This window comes from Carassius carassius, chromosome 19 (genome assembly GCF_963082965.1).
Source record: "Carassius carassius chromosome 19, fCarCar2.1, whole genome shotgun sequence".
Lineage (NCBI taxonomy): Eukaryota > Metazoa > Chordata > Actinopteri > Cypriniformes > Cyprinidae > Carassius > Carassius carassius.
In genome coordinates this window covers 27017488-27035425 of record NC_081773.1, presented here as the reverse complement: position 1 = coordinate 27035425, position 17938 = coordinate 27017488, and the positions used below count along the sequence as shown (strand labels likewise).

Genomic DNA, 17938 nt, shown 5'->3' with positions numbered 1-17938 from the left:
GTGATTGGAGTCGTTCGCGTCTGACCAATCAACAGCCTCAGATGCCAAAGAGACACAGTCCAACTTTTGCTACCGCTAGTAATACCACTTTGCTAAGCACTTCCCTCCTGTAGCCAGAACACTCTGCAGCTAATTCAAAGTTTCTGCTGGCGTTTATCAAGTCTACTTGCTTAACTAGACAGCTTTTTTTACAGTTTTGTTGACATTAGCCCCACAAATCCAGTGATTATTTCATCCCTAAAAGCATTCATTGCATTCAATTGTGTTTCGAATAAGCCAGCAAATCAAATAGGAAGTATTTGTGAGTTTTTGAGTGCAATATACAGCCAGTGAATGGACTTCGGGTGGTCGTCTGAGACTAGCCTTGGACAAGAACACTTGACCCTGGTAGTAAGAGGGAAATAAAAAGCCACACATTACAGATCAGAAGTTAAAAACCCAGGGGAACAGTTAAGATTAGGAAAATGACATTAGATTTTTCTTGATCATTTCTGAAGAATCAGGTGACACTGAAGACTGAAATAATGGCTGATGAAAAGCCATCACAGAAATAAATAAATAAAAATTATATATTAAGCATATGAAAATATATATACTATATTTAATTATTATTTATTTGCATTTGTTTCTGTTGTAAGATTATGCAAAATAATAAGACAGGAGAGTAGTGACCACAAAGAGGCTTTAACCCCAGACAGATTTCACTGTTTCACTGAAATAAACAACATGCATTGGAGCTTCTTATATTCTTAGCATTATTGCAGACATAGGCTCAGCACCTCCTGTGAAAAATTCACAGGAACCCCCTCCAGCCGCTGTGTCCTGGTTTGAGACCATGTTACTAGCAGAGCAGATACAGGTCCTGATGGATGAGACACAGAGTCCTTTCAACACACACGCTCATACATCTCAGCAGATGGGCTGCTTTTCCTTGAGAGTGAGCTGTGAACATCACTTCTGCTGTGTGTGAGTGTCCCTGAGCAACACATAAACCAGCCCAGCCCTGACTAAACACTGCTTTCTTAGGAAAACCAGAGCAATAAACTTAATACACTGATAGAAAACAGATACTGAAAACATGAGATGCTCACTGTCTACTTCTCATTTTAGATGCCAACACATACATTATATATGTATTAAAGGGACAGTTCACCCCAAAATTAATTTTTTTCATACCATGGAAGTCAATGGGTACCGTCAACTGTATTTTTTTTTTTACCAAAATAACTGAAAATATCATCTTCTGTTTTCATCAGAAGACAGAAACTCATACATTTACTCATGATTTGAGGGTGTGAAATTTTTTTGTGTTATCGTAGTTTGATATTGAGATTTAAAAAATTTTTTTTTTATCGTTTTAAAAATTATTTCTTTAAGACACTGAAGCATGATTTTCAGTGAATAGTAACCTAAATTTCAATCTGTTCCTCAAAGCTATTGTATGACTGCTGAAGACTAAGAAGAGTCATATATTCTTTTATTGTAGCCTTTCGTTATGTATTGAGACTAAACGGTCTTGACAAATCACAATCCCCATCCTCTCATCTCCTTTAGAATTGCAAAGAAAAAACAAAACAAAATCAGAGTGATATGCAAAGAGAAATGGCCACGCTGAATTTTAGGTGGGATCATTTCTTTCATATTGGTTTTGCAAAGAAATTTAGCTCTTTTATTTTTGGATTACAAGTAAAACAAAACGACATGAGAAAAAGTAGTTTTCAACGCTGGCCCCCAAACAAACAAGTAAATAAACATAATTTATCAAAAAATAAATAGATAATAAATAGAGAGTGTGGGATGAGGATGATATATATGTGACCCTGGAGCACAAAACCAGTCTTAAGTCGCTGTTGTATATTTTTAGCAATAGCCAAAAAATCATTGTATGGAGCAAACTTTTAGATTCTTTTAGGCCAAAAATCATTAGAATATTAAGTAAAGATCATGTTCCATGAAGAGATTTTGTAAACTTCCTACCGTAAATATATGAAAACTTAATTTTTGATTAGTAATATGCATTGCTCAGATTCTAGATTTACAAATAGTTGCATCTCGGCCAAATATTGTCAGATCCTAATAAACCATTTATCAACGGAAAGCTTATATATTCAGCTTTTAGATGATTTCTATTCAGAAAAATTCACACTTAAGACTGGTTTTGTGGTCAAGGGTCACATATAAAGTATTGTGCGACAGTGAAAGAGGTGAGTACGGAGAAGGTTTTCTTTTTTCTCTCATTAGCAATAGACAGGTCACATGACCTGTGCTCTCTGGTCACAGCTGTCGCTGACACGTCCTCATCTGTCTGAGGAAGACACATCACAACCCTGACCCCACAGGAGAAATGAACACTCCCTCCTACACTGTTAATACACTCTTCTTTATTTAACTAGGGTTACAGTAATTTTGAACCATGCACTTCTTCCCCTGTCAATTATAAGAGCCAATAGGCAATTAAATTCACAAAGCCCTTGTTCTCTTCCCAGCGGTGAAAGGGTACAGCATCTACCTAGTGCAGAGAGATTAACCAGAAGGTTCTGGACTATTGCTTTTGCTGAGCTGTCTGCTATTCTAATGAAGAGGGCTGACAATAGCTTCGCTCCAGAAGTAAGGGAGCTCCCTAACTAGACAGCATTTTTAGAAGTAAAGGTAGAAAGAATATTATGCTCAAACTGTAAAAGTAGCATTACAACCCCAGTGTGACAAGTTCGGCTAAGACAAATTAAATATATTTTTATTTCTTTAAATAGCAGGAAGTAGCATTTTAAAAACTAAATTTGATAAAAAAACAAAACAAAAAAAAAACATTTTGTTATTTTTTATATGCATATTAGCAAACAATGTCTTTAAATAACATGCTTATGGAATTCAGTTCAGGAATCAAGATTAAATATTTTTGTATATTTTTCATTTAATGCTTAATTACTTTTGTTTTAACAATTACAATTTATAATATACATATACACACACAATTATATATTGTAAATGCATGGATTTTTTTTTAATGCATGCTTTTTTTTAATTGAAATAATTTTATAACACTATATACATTTTTTAAAATTTATATACAATTTACAACAAACTAATGCAGTATAACTAACATTTTTTTAATAATCGGCTATAATTTAACAGCTACTAACAGCTATAAACCTCAAAAAAATGTACATTGGATAGAAACATCTGTAAAACTGAGCCCTGCAGCTTTGATCCTTTTAGTGTTGTTACTGACACAGAGCAATCAGATACATTTATATTTCTGCACTTCCACTGCATTATACAAGGTTCACGTTTATATATCTGTTACTTGATCAGTACTTCATCAGTTAAGATGTCTATGTAGATATGTATGTGTGTATGCATGCTACCAATCTACCTTGCGATTTTGTCACTGCAGGACATCGTAAGGAGCCGCTCGCCCTGCAGGACTCCGTCCCACGTCTGGATGGTGTTACTAGAGCGCACCGGGATGGTTCCCTCTCCAGACTCGATCTTGGTCCTCAGCTGGCCCCTTGCCTTTCTGTTCGGGTGTCTGTCTCCCTGGTCTGAATTAGACCGAGAAATAAACATTTAAAAAGAATGGGTGGCTCTAAAATGTTTGATCTACTTCTACAAGCCAGTCCTATCAACCAATAACACTAGCCAATTTTTAGTTGCTTCAACTGCTTAATAATTGTATGACATATAAAGCCAAGCAAAATGATTTAAATGCATCACTCAAGAGCGGAATCAATCAGGCCACAAGGGGAGTCAACAAAGCCTGCTAATTAAAAAAAACTGATGAAATTTGTTTTCGGCATGCAGTCAGACACTTGAGTGAAATTATAATGAAATGCGACCTGATCATAAGAGGACCCATCCTTATCTTAATTGAATATAACGAATCAGTTTTGATCATTCATTTCAAACAAGTGTTTAAGTAAAACAACATCCTCATCCACCTCCCGCCAGATCCTGCGTAAAGCACGGAATAGTTTGTTTATTGAAGCCTCGGACTCACCCTCGACACCCGCCTCGTGAGGAGAGAAGATCCGGGCGTCTCCGCAGGGCGATGTGCTGATATAAAGATGAAACTGGACGTTGTCTTTCAGCCGGAAGCCACGCTTGTCACACTGCGTGAATATGGACTTTTGGTGCTCCTCTTTGTTGTTACTAAATTTAGAGACAACGGCAGAAAAATTCTTCTCAATTCTAGTCATTTACAGATACAAAACTGTATGACCATAATTATTTTGACACACTGTGACTGCAATTTGAGCTTCAACAAGACAAACATTTAAAAGTGTGCTTTTTATATATTTGTATTTATTAAAAATCTCATACACTGACTTTTGAAACCAAGTCCACCTGAATTGCATATAAAAATGTAATATGAAACAACAATAACAACAACAATAAAATCACCATAATAATGGTTTGTTTAAAAGATTGTGTTTACATAATAAATGTACTATGTGTGTACGGTGTGAATCTATATATAAATAAACTTTTAGTACACATACTTTAGTACAGGCTTCAATATGACAGTACTAATCAATATGACAGTACTAATTATAATAAATTATCACTTTTATACATTATTATTATTTTAATTAAATTTTTATAAATATTTCAACAGATCACAGTATTTGGTAGTTTAATAAATTGCAAAAGGCTAGCTCATGATTAATCTACATCACGTATTAATGCAGAGTCATTCCATTTTATTACGCAGAACTTAATTTCTGAACTTATTTGGTTTGTTTTTTTATGTATGGATTACCGACATCTGGTGAAAATTTCATGTCTACAGCGTCTGTAGAAATATTTACTGAAAAAAAAATGGAAACGTGTTCAATACTTATTTTACCCACTGTATATACTGTTGTTCGTGTGCGTGTATATATTTTATTGCATTTTGTTGTTTATTATGACCTTTTCTAGATTACCATTTTAAATATATTTCCATACAAATGAAATTCAATCAAAGCAATTGGAGGTTTAATAAATTGAAATCATTAAAAAGTAATCTCTATTAAAAGTGCATCTCTATTTAAAACGGTATACTATAACACAAAACATGAAATGAAATTTAATTTCCCTTCCTGCTTGGTTAAACATTCATCATGCTGTGGTGATGTATGAGACATACACAGACATGCAGGAGAGTAAACACAGCGTCTCACCTTAAGAAGTGCTCCAGCTGCATGTAGAGATACCTGATCAGAGAGCGGCGAGCGATGATTTCAGCATGACAGTCGTTGAGCGCCAGGCCACGGTCGCTCATATACTCGCCGTTTATACACTTGGTTCCCGTGGAGACGCAGATGACCTGAGCGTCCTTGACATCGGTGCCTGAAATAAAAGCAAGAGGAATCCCACAAACAAAAATCACAAGACATGAAACCAACTTTTAGTAACTTAAGCATCCTTCATTTAAAAGTACAGAAAATAAGTCACATCAGTTCAGTCGGTGAGTGATTCAAATGGATTACTATCGAGTCTTTTTGTCTTTATTTTTTGAACATTCTTCAATTTTTAAATGGAACCGTTTTTGAATAAAAGTCATACACGGAACTCTACCTGTTGTCATGACCACACCAGCCAGAACTTTCCGTCGTGCATGTGGAGATGTGAAGTTGTCAGTGAGCTCGCTGAATTTGTCCACTACCAGACGAGAAACGGCATCTGCAAGGACCTGGGTAAAGAGCATACAGATGTCAGACTTCACACAGACTGCAATGCTAACATCAATAACACATGCTATAGGCAGGCATGCTATATTCAGAACAGTACATGACTCATGGGTATAGAAGGCCATTTCTGTCACGGACCAAACATTACAAAGGTAATTATGATGTTTCATTTCATAATTCTGCCTTTGTCTCGCATTACATAGAAAATAAATCTGAATTTGCCTGAAATTGCATCAAATAAAGTTAAAATATTACTAATAAATATTAAAATATACTAACTTGTAATATAAAAAAAAAAACAAAAAAAAAACCTGAGATATACATTTTGCAATCGCACAAATCCAGTTTTTATTTTTTTGTCCCTGTGGCAGAAACAAGCTACCATATATGGGTGCATATTTTTCAAATATAATAAAATTTTCACTTTTTATCCTCTGTTTTTATCCCCTATTCCTTTCAATAAACTTGCTTCAGTATGTAATATCCACTTCTCATAATCCAATCAGTTACTGACGGATAAAAGCAAGTCATGGCTCGACATTCTTTCTTTTTGAATATGCAATCCACGAATAAAAAAATTGAACTTAAAAGTAAAATTTAATACTGAGTTTTTTGTAATGGACAGAACACAAATGAAACTCAACTGAATATTTCATTTAACCTGTTCCTCTGTGGATGACTATAAAGCAAAATTTACCGCAGACCTCAGATTCACCTTCTGCTGCTGCAATAAAATATCAATATTTCATCGAAACCCTTCAGGCACCTCTGTGATTCCTTTCCGCTAACAGTGCCCTCCACTTCACATTTTTTAAGCTCCCTGCTAATATGCTGGAAAATGATTATGCCAGGGAAAAATCAATGGCCGAATGGGCAAGAATTAGAGACATTAGTCTAACATTACTTCCCAAATACTTCGGAGTCACTCGCTCGGAGACGGCTAATGGGAGATTTAAGTGGAGCGTACTCTCGATATATTATCAGGAGACAGTGAAATCTCCCACCGAACAGAAGGCTGCATTTTACTCTCATGATAAAACACACTAGTTTCCACCATCATCTTTATTTGCTTTCATTTCCCACTAGCGCCTGGGGACAGATGACAGGAATTCACTGGAAACTAGACGCTGACAGATTTCACATGAGAGGAGCCTAGAAAACCAAGAAAGTGGAAAAAGGAGGCTAACGCAGCATGCTAAAAAAAAAGAAAATCTAAGACTTAAGAAATTTCATATATAATTTATCATTTTAAGTGGCAATTACAGTGTAGATAATTGTATTATTGTAAGTAAATGTATATATCAAAATATTATAATTATCAGATAATTATATTATTAGCTAATATGTGCCATAGAATATAATTATTACACACCGCACAAACAATTATTAATTATTTTTATATATTAACATTTAATTTCTATATATTCCAATGTTTAAACATTTATGTAAGTAACATTACACTAATAAAATAAAAATAAATATTATTTACAAAAAAATGTATACATATGTACACACACACACACACACACACAATATACTGTGTATATATATATATATATATATATATATATATATATACATACAGTACATTATATACTCTATATATTATATATTTGACATATGGCCCACTCTCACTCCTCCTACTGTATATCATTCAACCTTTCATTGTGGATGTGAAGTCAGTCTGTATCGCCACACAAGAGCAGGAAAAACATGCCTGAAACGATCAGTCTATTTAACCTCTCGCCATCTGATTAATACAAATGCACCTCTCCACCTTGGGTCTCGTATTGACAGCATGTTAAATATGCGGCAGTCAGATTAGGGATGGATAATGGGGGTCTGCATTCATGGCGCTGTATCTGTCACGCAGACAGACAGCCCAAGAGCCTTCAGCATCAGAGACAAAACATGCCGCTGACGGGACTGCTCTTTAGTGGACAGGTAGTGGGCAGGCTGAAACAAAATGTTCTTGTTTTGACACGGTTCAGAGGAAGATGTTAATTAAGATTGGGTCGCTTCCAGGCCTGGCCTTATCTCAAAAGCAGGATTAACAGAGGACTTTAGAAATGTGTAAATAGACGTCTTCTCACACAAATGCCAGTCATTGGTCATTTCAGACTCACTGTTGTTTAGGGATGGGACGATAACCGGTTTTATTGATAACCGTGATAAAATGTGCTGAAGGTTAGTAATATCGTTTAAAAATTAATTATCATTAAAACCGTGTTTGATTATCGCGGTTTTAATAACTCACTATTAAATCATGTCCAGCCAGCAACAGTCTGACGCAAGCGCAGCGCACAATGTTTTTTTTGTTTTTTTTCGAGAAGGAATGGCGAAAGTCAGTGACTTTTCTATGCTTTTCTATGCTTCTACACTTTTCATTGTAAGGAAGGAAATGCCACAGAATTTAATCTTTCTTTAAATTAAGTGCATAGAGTTGCTTGTTTTATTAGTTGTTTGTTGATTATTAAATATAAAACTTGCTGAAATGTTTTCAGTGTGAGCATCAACTATTTTTGAACACTTTCATCTCGTTTCAACAAAACCGTGATAATATTGATAATCGTGATAATTTTAGTCACTATAATCGTGATATTAAATTTTCATACCGTCCCATCCCTACTGTTGTTTCATTGACAGGAGTGAGCAATATATTGAATATGCATGACATATATCCAATGCTTTGCTTGTGACATGACATTAAACAACATGGTGAATCCCATAATGATTTTTATTTAGCCATTCACATTTCCTGAAGACCAGTTCTAAGGTCCTAATTTGTCTAAACATTTGCATGTACAAAAATGTACGTTCAGGCCAATTAAGTGAATCAATTTAGAATTTCTAAAAATCACTCAAAAATGATCAGTCTCAACATTAAATTTTTTTTTTGTACATAAAAATACATGTAGATAAATGAACTACTATGTGCAGATATGTTGGTGAATAAGGTTAAGTCCTCTTTTTGCATAATATAATAATAATAAACAATATATAAAAAAACCCCACAGTACGAGTTTTTAAAGGTTTAAATGATGTTCAATGGTAAAGTTTACATTTGTGAAAAACTTTTAATAACTATTACTGTAATGCAGTCTTCTACAACAAGTCTTTACCAATTGAGACCAGCTTATCTTTAGGGTATTAATAAACCATCACTATTTACTGCTGCATAGCTGTTAATAAACTTGGTTTATAAACCAGGAACTTGGTGAATAAGCCAAAAGGTTAAAGGCCATTTAAGATGCATGGGAATTGATTTGTCTATGTTGTGTGACATCTAGATGTTTTAATGCTAGACGCCAACCCACATCTATTTGGCTGTCACATAGTGTCTCAACGGTTAACTTCATAGTTCATCTCATGGTTTTGGAACATGCTCTGTGTGAATGAACGCTTAAAGGCATAGTTCACCTAAAAATGACAATTCTGTCATCATTTACTCACACTCATATTGTAAACCCACAAGAAATTGGTTAATCTTCCAAACACAAATCAAGATATTTTTAAATGAAAGATTTCTGAACCTCCACTGAAAGTCATTCAACAAATCCATATGAATCGAGCTGTTTAATCCAAGTCTTTTGAAGACATGCAGCTGCTTTCATTACTGTGCTAAACATTTAAAAGGAATGTCTTTTAATTTTATAGTATATTCATATATTTACTTGTTTTACATGAATGTATTTAACAATACAAAGAGCAATGTGTAACATTTGATCAGATTTAGTCCTACACTTTCTTTTATTTGTTCCCCACTAAATAATAGTCATTTCACTAAATAAATAGATTTTATAAAGCTATTGTGCACTCGTGATTTTGTAGAATAACTTTTGCTGCTGAATTATCCGCCAACTTAAAAGTATTTTTGTCATAAATTATGATTATATATATTTTTTTAATTAAAATAAGTTGTCCATATTTAGAAGATTGTGTTGAACAGACAAAAGATTGACTATCAGGTCAACACACAGAAGTATAGAAATTCTAAATTAATGAAAAAAGAAAAACACCTGCACTGGTATCGGTATCTGCCGATACTCCGAATTTTCTGTATTGGATTGGTTATGAAAAAAATGTATTGTTGTATCCCTAGAACAAACCTCATTGATTCATTGTTTTTATTTAAACAAAAGCCTAAATAATTCATATAAAGTTTCATAACTCTTGCATACACCATTGCCTAAATCCATAATAACACTTCTTCCAATGAAAATGGCCATCTCATGTTGTCCGCTCACATAAGCGTACTTGATCTTTGAATATTTCTCTCCTGATTCAGATGAGATGACTTTTTCACTGGAGAAAGCAATATTATGGAGAGAGCAACTGTTGGAAGTTAAAAATGTTTTAATGATGCGTTTGTTTATAAGCATACAGCTTTCAGTTCACAAGATGTTAATTGATGGACTGGGGTGGTGTGGATTACATCTACATATCAGTTGTTTGGACTCTCATTCTGATGGCATCCATTCACTGCAGAAGATCCATTGGTGAGCAAGTAATTTAATGCTACATTTCTCCTGTTCTGTTACTATGAAGAAAAACTCATCTACATATTGGATGGCCTGAGGGAGAGTACATTTTTATTTTGGGTGAACTATTCCTTTATTAAACTATTTGGGAGATTTGATTACTTGGGACTTTCAATCAAGGAATCGTAAATGACCACAGAAGTTTCAGTTTTGGGTGAACTATACATCAGTCATTATGTGTAGCCAAGTTATCTGGTCAGTATGAAAGACTTGTAGAGATCTCTTACCTGCGGCAGGTGCAGCTGTAGCCCTTCTCTTGGGATGGGTTGGCGGGATGGGGTCTGGTCCAGTTGCATGTTGAAGAGCGCCGACAGAGCCGCTTGGGCAGCCCTGGCTTTAGCAAGTTTCTTATTTCGGCCTGAGCCCTCAAACGTCTGCAAGTCCACGGTCACCGACATCACAAAGTTCTTAGCGTGGCTCTCCCCGCTCTCTGACACAAAGTCGTATTTGAGGCCCGGCCGCAGCTCGTTGAGAATCATGACAGGGTTTTTGCCGCTGGTCGAGGAGGAGGGTGGTGGCAGCGGCGCCTGCACGAGGCTGTTGGTACCTGGCACCTGAGGCACAGGATACTCTCCCAGCAGTTTTAAGGAGCCGTTGCCGTTGGAGCCCAGAAAAAACGTTTCCTCAGACGGTGCCGGCGTCTCAAACCCGTTGAAAAGCATGTCAGGGAAGTCAGCCTGGTCGGAGGTGAAATCCGTGTTGACTGTGAGAGTACGGCCCATGGCCAGGTGCGCCTCAGATGCATTTGGGAACTGCACAAAGGAGCGCAGTGCCTTCTCGGCGGCGTTCAGCTTGGCCTTTTTCTTTGTAGGCCCCGAGCCCTCGAACAACTGACCGTTTACTTCAACAGTCATGACGAAGACTGGCGCGTGGACTGGGCCGGTCTGCGAGAGCAGCTTGTACTGCAGACCCGGTTTGATCTCGTTCAGCTGCATCAGAGCGTTCTTGGGCAGAACCGGCCCTGGCGTTTTCTTACGTTTCTTGGGTCTGAATTTGGAGTGCGCATGGCCATTGTTGCCCTCCTCCAGGGGCCGCTTGCGACCCCCTCCTCCACTACCATTGGGGAGCTGCTCCACCAGGCCAGCTCCCTCCTTAGAAGAGACGTTGTCCAGGTTGCGGTTTTCCTTTACGTCGGTGCTGCATGAACCTGCGGTGCCCAGAAAGAGTAACTTACAACGCCTTCGTTGCAGGATCTTGTAAATGTAAAATTTATAGATTCCTTTATCTTTCTTTGTAACTGAACAAGTGATGTGTGTTCCTTTTGTTGTGTGTGCCGAGGGATTCTAGCATGACACATTTTTTTTTGACTAATCTTGTGAAAAATCATTATGAGAGAAACTTCTGAGATGACCCTGACCAAAAAAAAAAAAAATTCAAGGAAAAAAAAAAAAGGATTAATTAACATAATTAAGGAAGACCATGAGGTATAAAATCTAAATGATCATAATCATCAGTTTAATTTAAAGTACAGTTTCAGTTTTGCAAGCAATGGCCCATGCAGATTCAATCAATCATCTTGTTGGAGATAAAATATGTATTAGTGGAGAACAAAAGCAAAGCTCTAAAAAGACTAATAACGACTTAAATTAGTCTCGTTTTGAGGAATGACAAATTCTCTTCTTATAAGTGGTTATGAAAATACCAATAAAAATGGGTGAACACTAAACAATAAAAAGGTTAAATATTATTAATGTTTTTAGTGTGGTGTTTTGTGACTATTTCTTTATCAACCAATCAAGCATCATATTTCAACCCGAAAAAAAAAAATCGAAAGATAGAATATGTAAAAAAAAAAAAAAAAAAAAAAAAAAAAAATAGTGATAGTGAAAAATGTTTTTCACTCCTAAAGGTCTCAATAAGGTTTTAGAAATAATAAATAAATTAATTAAACACTGTAAAAAACAAAAAAAAAACCAAAAAACCAACCAAACAAAAAAAATACCTGGCCTTAAAATAACGTCTGGTTTATTAATATAATTTTATTTTGATTTTGGGGTGAAACAGAACCTCGACAGTTTTCAATTAGTCTTGTCTCATGTGTGTCTTTTTACAGATCACAATTGTTTTGCATTAATAAGCAGACGAAACACACATCATCATGTCCTGTTGACAAAGCGGATGGAACTTTGGCTAAATTTTCATTTATAACATCCTTCAGCAAAAGCTCGCTAGGTTACTGCTTTCAGTGCTCTGGTAGGGAGAGAATAGCATCCGTGAACAGTAGGGGAACAGAGTAAGAGCTCTCTGCAAACAGTAGGAACAACAGGGTGGATAAGGGAGTGGGTGCAAGGCAGGAGGAGAAATAAAATGAAAATATCTGAGAAGAGAGAAAGCCAAGTGAGAAAAAGACACGGGGAGCAAGAGAGAGAACGTGGAGGAGAAAGATCGAAAAACACATACAAAGAAGAGAGAAATATCCAAAACAGTCTGGAGCAGAATCTGAAAAATAAAAACCCTTCTTATGTGGGTGAACGCACATATTCTATGTTACATACACACACACACACACACACTCACACACTTTTCATCTTGTGTAATCAATTTGACCTCATGTGATTAATTCTGTTCTAAATAATGGAAAGCACTCTTGCTAAAACCAAGCTTTGTTCCAAAACCTAGTGAGCTGCCTAATTAGGTGGCAATTTAAAGCATCATATGCCCCCCAAAAGGTACTTGTTGCATATTCAATCTCATTCATTGTGACAAACTTCATCCAAAACTCTACAATAATTAATCTACAACAGATGGTGTTAAAAACATGCAATGTAATTAACTTGCATAATATTTGTGTTTGCTAAGCATTTTTATGCTCATAAGATTAATCTCAAATCTTTTTAGTCAAATCTGTGCTTTGTGTGAGGATCACTAACTGTATGATGCTTCCTTTCTAGAATCTTACAAAAAGTGAGGTTAAATTTATTTAATTAATTAAGAAGCAGGCGGCGAGACAACTGACTAGGTTTCAGAATAAAGCCAATGTTACACCGAAACCCTAAAAGATTTATGCAATGCAACTTAACTTTAACAGCCCTGGAAAAACTAAAACAGCTTTTTTTTGTTTACTAGAGATGTTCAAGCAGTCAGTTTAGAGAGCTGTCCACCATCACCTGAAAGTCAAATCAATCGCACATGCTGAAAAAGCATAAAACTAACAGTTCTTACAGTTGGCAGTTAAAAAAATTGCCTCGCAACATGCCATAAAATGATTTTTCAAAGATCTAAATAAAACAGAATATTAGAGTATGTTTTACAAGGGAATACAACTTTAGTCTTTGTACTTCAAAATATTCATGTTTAATTCAGTGTGTTACTTGATGATTCTTTGTAATTATTAGAGTTGTTCCGATTCCGATACTAGTATCGGAAATATCTCCGATACCACAACAAATTCTGGCATCGGCGAGTACATGAACCCATATACCGATCCGATACCATTTTCAAGACCTAGTTATGAACGCTAGCTTTGCCTAACCGCTGCACGGTTCTTCTTCGCTGCTCAGAATGCATTGCAAACACAGGACATTGTGCTGTAATGCCACAAGCAACCCCTGTGTAGAGCAGCGAAGAAGAAATGAAAACGCGTTAGCAGCACTGATCTATATATGACTGGATCGCTCATCGCGTTCTAAACTGCCAACAGACAGTGAAGCCGCTTCTATATTATAGATCAGTGGTTAGCAGTATGTCCGCTGTTTAGCAGTATTTCAGACTGGACCAACCAGACAGTAAAACGGCGACTAGGGACCAAGGCGGTGCTGAAAATTTTAAAATGTGATGATACCAGCGTCTCTGTAGAACCGGTAGTAAGTTTGAGTATATTCGTTACCCGCAGCTGCGTTCAGTCGCTTCCGTGTTAGTCTAAGCGCAGGGCTCCAGACTGTAGCCGAATATATATACTAGTGTCTGTGAATATTAAACTGCAAAATACTATTTAAATATTACTCCTGCAAAGTCTACATCTCTGTGGGAGACGGGCGCAGATGCACGGGAGCTCGCTGTTTTGTAGTCTCTGCCGTGTGTCACTATATGAGGACATGAACGCATAAACCGTCACTTCATGAGAATTTAACGTTTCATTTGAGAAAACTGTCATATCATAAACACAGACACTCAAAGATCTTCATGGCGAGTAAATTGACAATATATTAAGCTACTGTTGTAGCCTACAGTAGATTTAGCTACGTCTCTATGTAGTAATAATACGTCTCTATTAATAATAATAATTATGCCTAGACGGTTGCTTGTTTTTTACTTGTTTTGTTGTAAAGAGATTATCTGATTAATATAGAATTTTTTATATTCCTAGACTTATTTGTTGCAGTTTTTTATACACCAATATTGTAAAACTAAAATACTAAAATACCTTTTTTAGTTTGCGGTGTTAGATTTTTGGCTGCATTTGAAGTTCTTTTTCGCTTAAGAAATTAAATAATATTACTGTCAAATTCATGTCAGATAATAAAAATACTGTAATAAATACAGTAGTTAACCATGTATTTGTTCATGTTTTATCAAGGGATAAGTCTGGAGCACACCATAAAATAATTCTAGAAATTTACACAGGGCTAGTAGTATATACAGCTGTATATACAGATACACACCCAGGTATCGGATCAGTACTCGGTATCGGCCGATACCCTGAGCCCAGGTATCGGAATCGGTATCGGGAAGAGAAAAAGGGTATCGGAACATCTCTAGTAATTATTTGTAAATTCTCAGTTAAAATAATTTCTAATGCAATTTTTTTCAATAGATGTAAAAGCAAACATTACAGGATCTTTCCCCTACACACAGGATGTACACAGAAGTCCAGTAGAGTCAAAAAGGCCACCATGTTGATTCTCAATTTGTGGATGGAAATGCAGTCGAATGCACTTCTTGGTCAAAATGGTCAAAGCGTTCTGAAATTCCTATAGAGAAAATCAATAGAAAAATACTGGATGCTTACAAAAAAAAAAAAGAAAGAGGGCAAAAAATAATAATTTTTTTATTATTAGTCATCAGGGTGGAGAATCTGATGCTGAATGATAACTGTCGCTCATACCAAGCAATGAATCGTTGTGCATAATCCTTTACTTTCCTGCTGCTGATAGAGAAATACGCACTGTCACATGAAGAAAGCTTCTGGATATCAACTATGCTTATCAGAAGAAAATCTAAATAAAGCGTCCACTTCACTACAGATCCGTAATAAATGATGGGACCCTCCATTGTCAGTGGCTCTGAACAGAAGTGGCAGAGTGACGGGACAATAGAGGGTTAGATTTCCTCTGGGTTAACAACTCTTCCCAGAACCTTCTATTCAAAGCACTGCTGAATGAAGACGATTGGGACTCTGAGACATGGAAAGAACGACGTGTACTTCATCAGCCTTAAATCCAATCAGTCTTCTTTGATCACATTCAAGTAAAGCCCAAAGAAATAGGGAATGTTTTCTAGGTTAACGGGTTATTGAGCATCAATACTCATGGTTTGATGCTTCCACTTTATAAAAAAAAAAAAAAAAATTTTTTTTTTTTTTTTTTTAAAAACACTGATATTTTTTTGGTGTTTTAAAACAAATGAAAATACAATTTTATTATCTGTAATATGTTTTCATTTATTAAAATACTATTTTTTTCTACATTTGCAATGGCATAAAAATAAGCACTTAAAGGCAAAAATTAAAAAAATTTAAATTGTCATCATTTACTCACTATAACCTCATTTTTATTTATATATTTGTTAATTTTTTAGATAAGTTAATAGGATATTATGTAGTTTGAACCCCTGCTTTCTTCAAAATATCTAGATATAATATAATAAATGATGATGGTTTTATTTTTTGGGTGAACTAAGGTAAAAACCAAATGTGTTGTTATTTTTTCAGGAGTATGTTGTGCTGTATGTGGATACATCTGGAATACAGTATGTCTGATACATGTTTAAATAAACAAATATTTAAATATTTATATTAATCTAAGACATTATTGCCAACCAAATTCCATTTCCTTAACTATTATATGCCATTTTATTCAGATGAAAACAAACTACAATAATCAGAACTAAAAGTTATTTTTAAAAAGGTTAAATTGTGGCCTGAATGGACTATCTGTTTGTTTTTTTAATGCAATACCAGAATCTATTGTCAATTTTCATAGCAGAAAAAAAATATTCTCATTATAAAAATTTGAAATTGAATCTATATGTAAATAAGACATTTAATCCCTCAACTAAATTTGGATTAACTTGATTAAAAAGTTAATTGTATCAATTGAATTAACAAAATCAAATAAAAGAAAAAAGGAGTAGATTGTTTGTCAGACAATAAACTTATGGGAGGGTTTCTGAATGAACTGAAGATGCAATATAAAAATTCTGTCCATGTTTAAACCCTGGACTCAACAGGAAGTGACCCTCGGACATCTCTTGTATGTGTGTGCCAGTGGGATCGATCAGTGTGAGGGGCGTAGAGAGGGATGGGCAGGCACATGAACCGTTCAGTAAGTGACACATTAGTTAAGGGGAGTGTGCAGGGTTTGGGGTTCAGACTCAAGCACTCACTCATGTTCTCCTCCTCATCAACATCCATGGTTGTGAAATGCCTTGATTGGCCCTGCGCTTGCTGAGCCCCGGCCACACCTGACGGAAACACAGACAGATCATCATTAGCAAATTCAAGGAAACAAAACACACTCCCCTCCAATCATTAGTCTTACTGAAAATTACACTTTACCAAAAGAGCTGGTGTTGTATGTTGTATATTGGCAGTCAAATAATGTCTCTAAATAATGGCATCATGCATCCCGAGCTGCTTTAATTAGACAGGCGAGTGGAGCAGGGCGAACAAGAGGAAAAGAAGAGGACAAGAGAGGTGAGAAGAGGACAGAAATGAAAGACGAGAGCAGAGAATAGGATAGAAGAGGAATGAAACACCATTGACTGGGAGGTTAAGCCTACAGTAAGTGTATAAATATTCAGCAGGAGAAACTAATCTTTGAGAGAAAGGGCCGTGCTTGACAGGCCGTAATAGCAGGAGCAGTCTATTGTGACTTTAATATCCATTCGATTAGACCTCATCTTCAGCTGCCTCGGAGGAAAAATACGGTTATTGACATCAACGGGCTTTTAGTCCCCTTGACACAGATGCAGCTTGAGCTCAAGTGAAAAATACAACACAAACACATGAGAAAAATTCAACATTTTATTAAAAAAGAGCTCATAATAGAGCAGGGCTATAGTGAGGCGGCTTTTATATGGTGATGTGTAGTGGTCAACCGATATGTGTTTTTTGACAGCCAATGCCGATATCTTGGAAAGTAGGGGGGCCAATAGCCGATATACATTTTTTTTATTATTATTATTTTAGAAATTTGAAATAATTTGACAATGGATTCAAAAAAATAAATGTGTAAAATGAACATACTTCTACTTCAGATGACAAAGTATTTTTCACAAAAAAATTAATATTATAAAAAAAATATTTAAAAAGGAAGTGAACACTGTAACCAACAGTGCACTCAGTATTCTGGGATGTTTATAATTTAAAGCATTCAATTCACACGGAGTGACCGTCACGCAGAGAATACGTGATCATGCTGGATAAAAATGCACACTTCACAAGATCTCACAAGATCTCGGTGCATCGGCCAAACAGAAAAACTTGACGGCCAATGCCGATATTTGAAAAATGCCAAATATCAGCAGATATATCGGCCCTGGCGATATATCGGTCGACCACTAGTG

The 17938-nt window shown here is 35.8% G+C and overlaps 1 protein-coding gene across 4 annotated transcripts in view; it reads right to left on the bottom strand.

The window, feature by feature from the left end:
- LOC132095495 (double-stranded RNA-specific editase 1-like) overlaps positions 1-17938 on the bottom strand; it is a 188359-nt gene that overhangs the window by 11596 nt on the left and 158825 nt on the right. For 3 of the 4 annotated variants that reach the window (XM_059500548.1, XM_059500547.1, XM_059500549.1), the window contains 6 exons: positions 16757-16834; positions 10441-11360; positions 5560-5674; positions 5163-5331; positions 3998-4149; positions 3374-3542 (listed from right to left, as the gene is read on the bottom strand). In XM_059500548.1, coding sequence (XP_059356531.1) covers positions 3374-3542; positions 3998-4149; positions 5163-5331; positions 5560-5674; positions 10441-11360; positions 16757-16784 — 1553 coding nt within the window. In that variant the 5' untranslated portion in view covers positions 16785-16834. The remainder of the gene's footprint in view (positions 1-3373; positions 3543-3997; positions 4150-5162; positions 5332-5559; positions 5675-10440; positions 11361-16756; positions 16835-17938) is intronic. The other variant, XM_059500550.1, reaches the window with a different exon arrangement.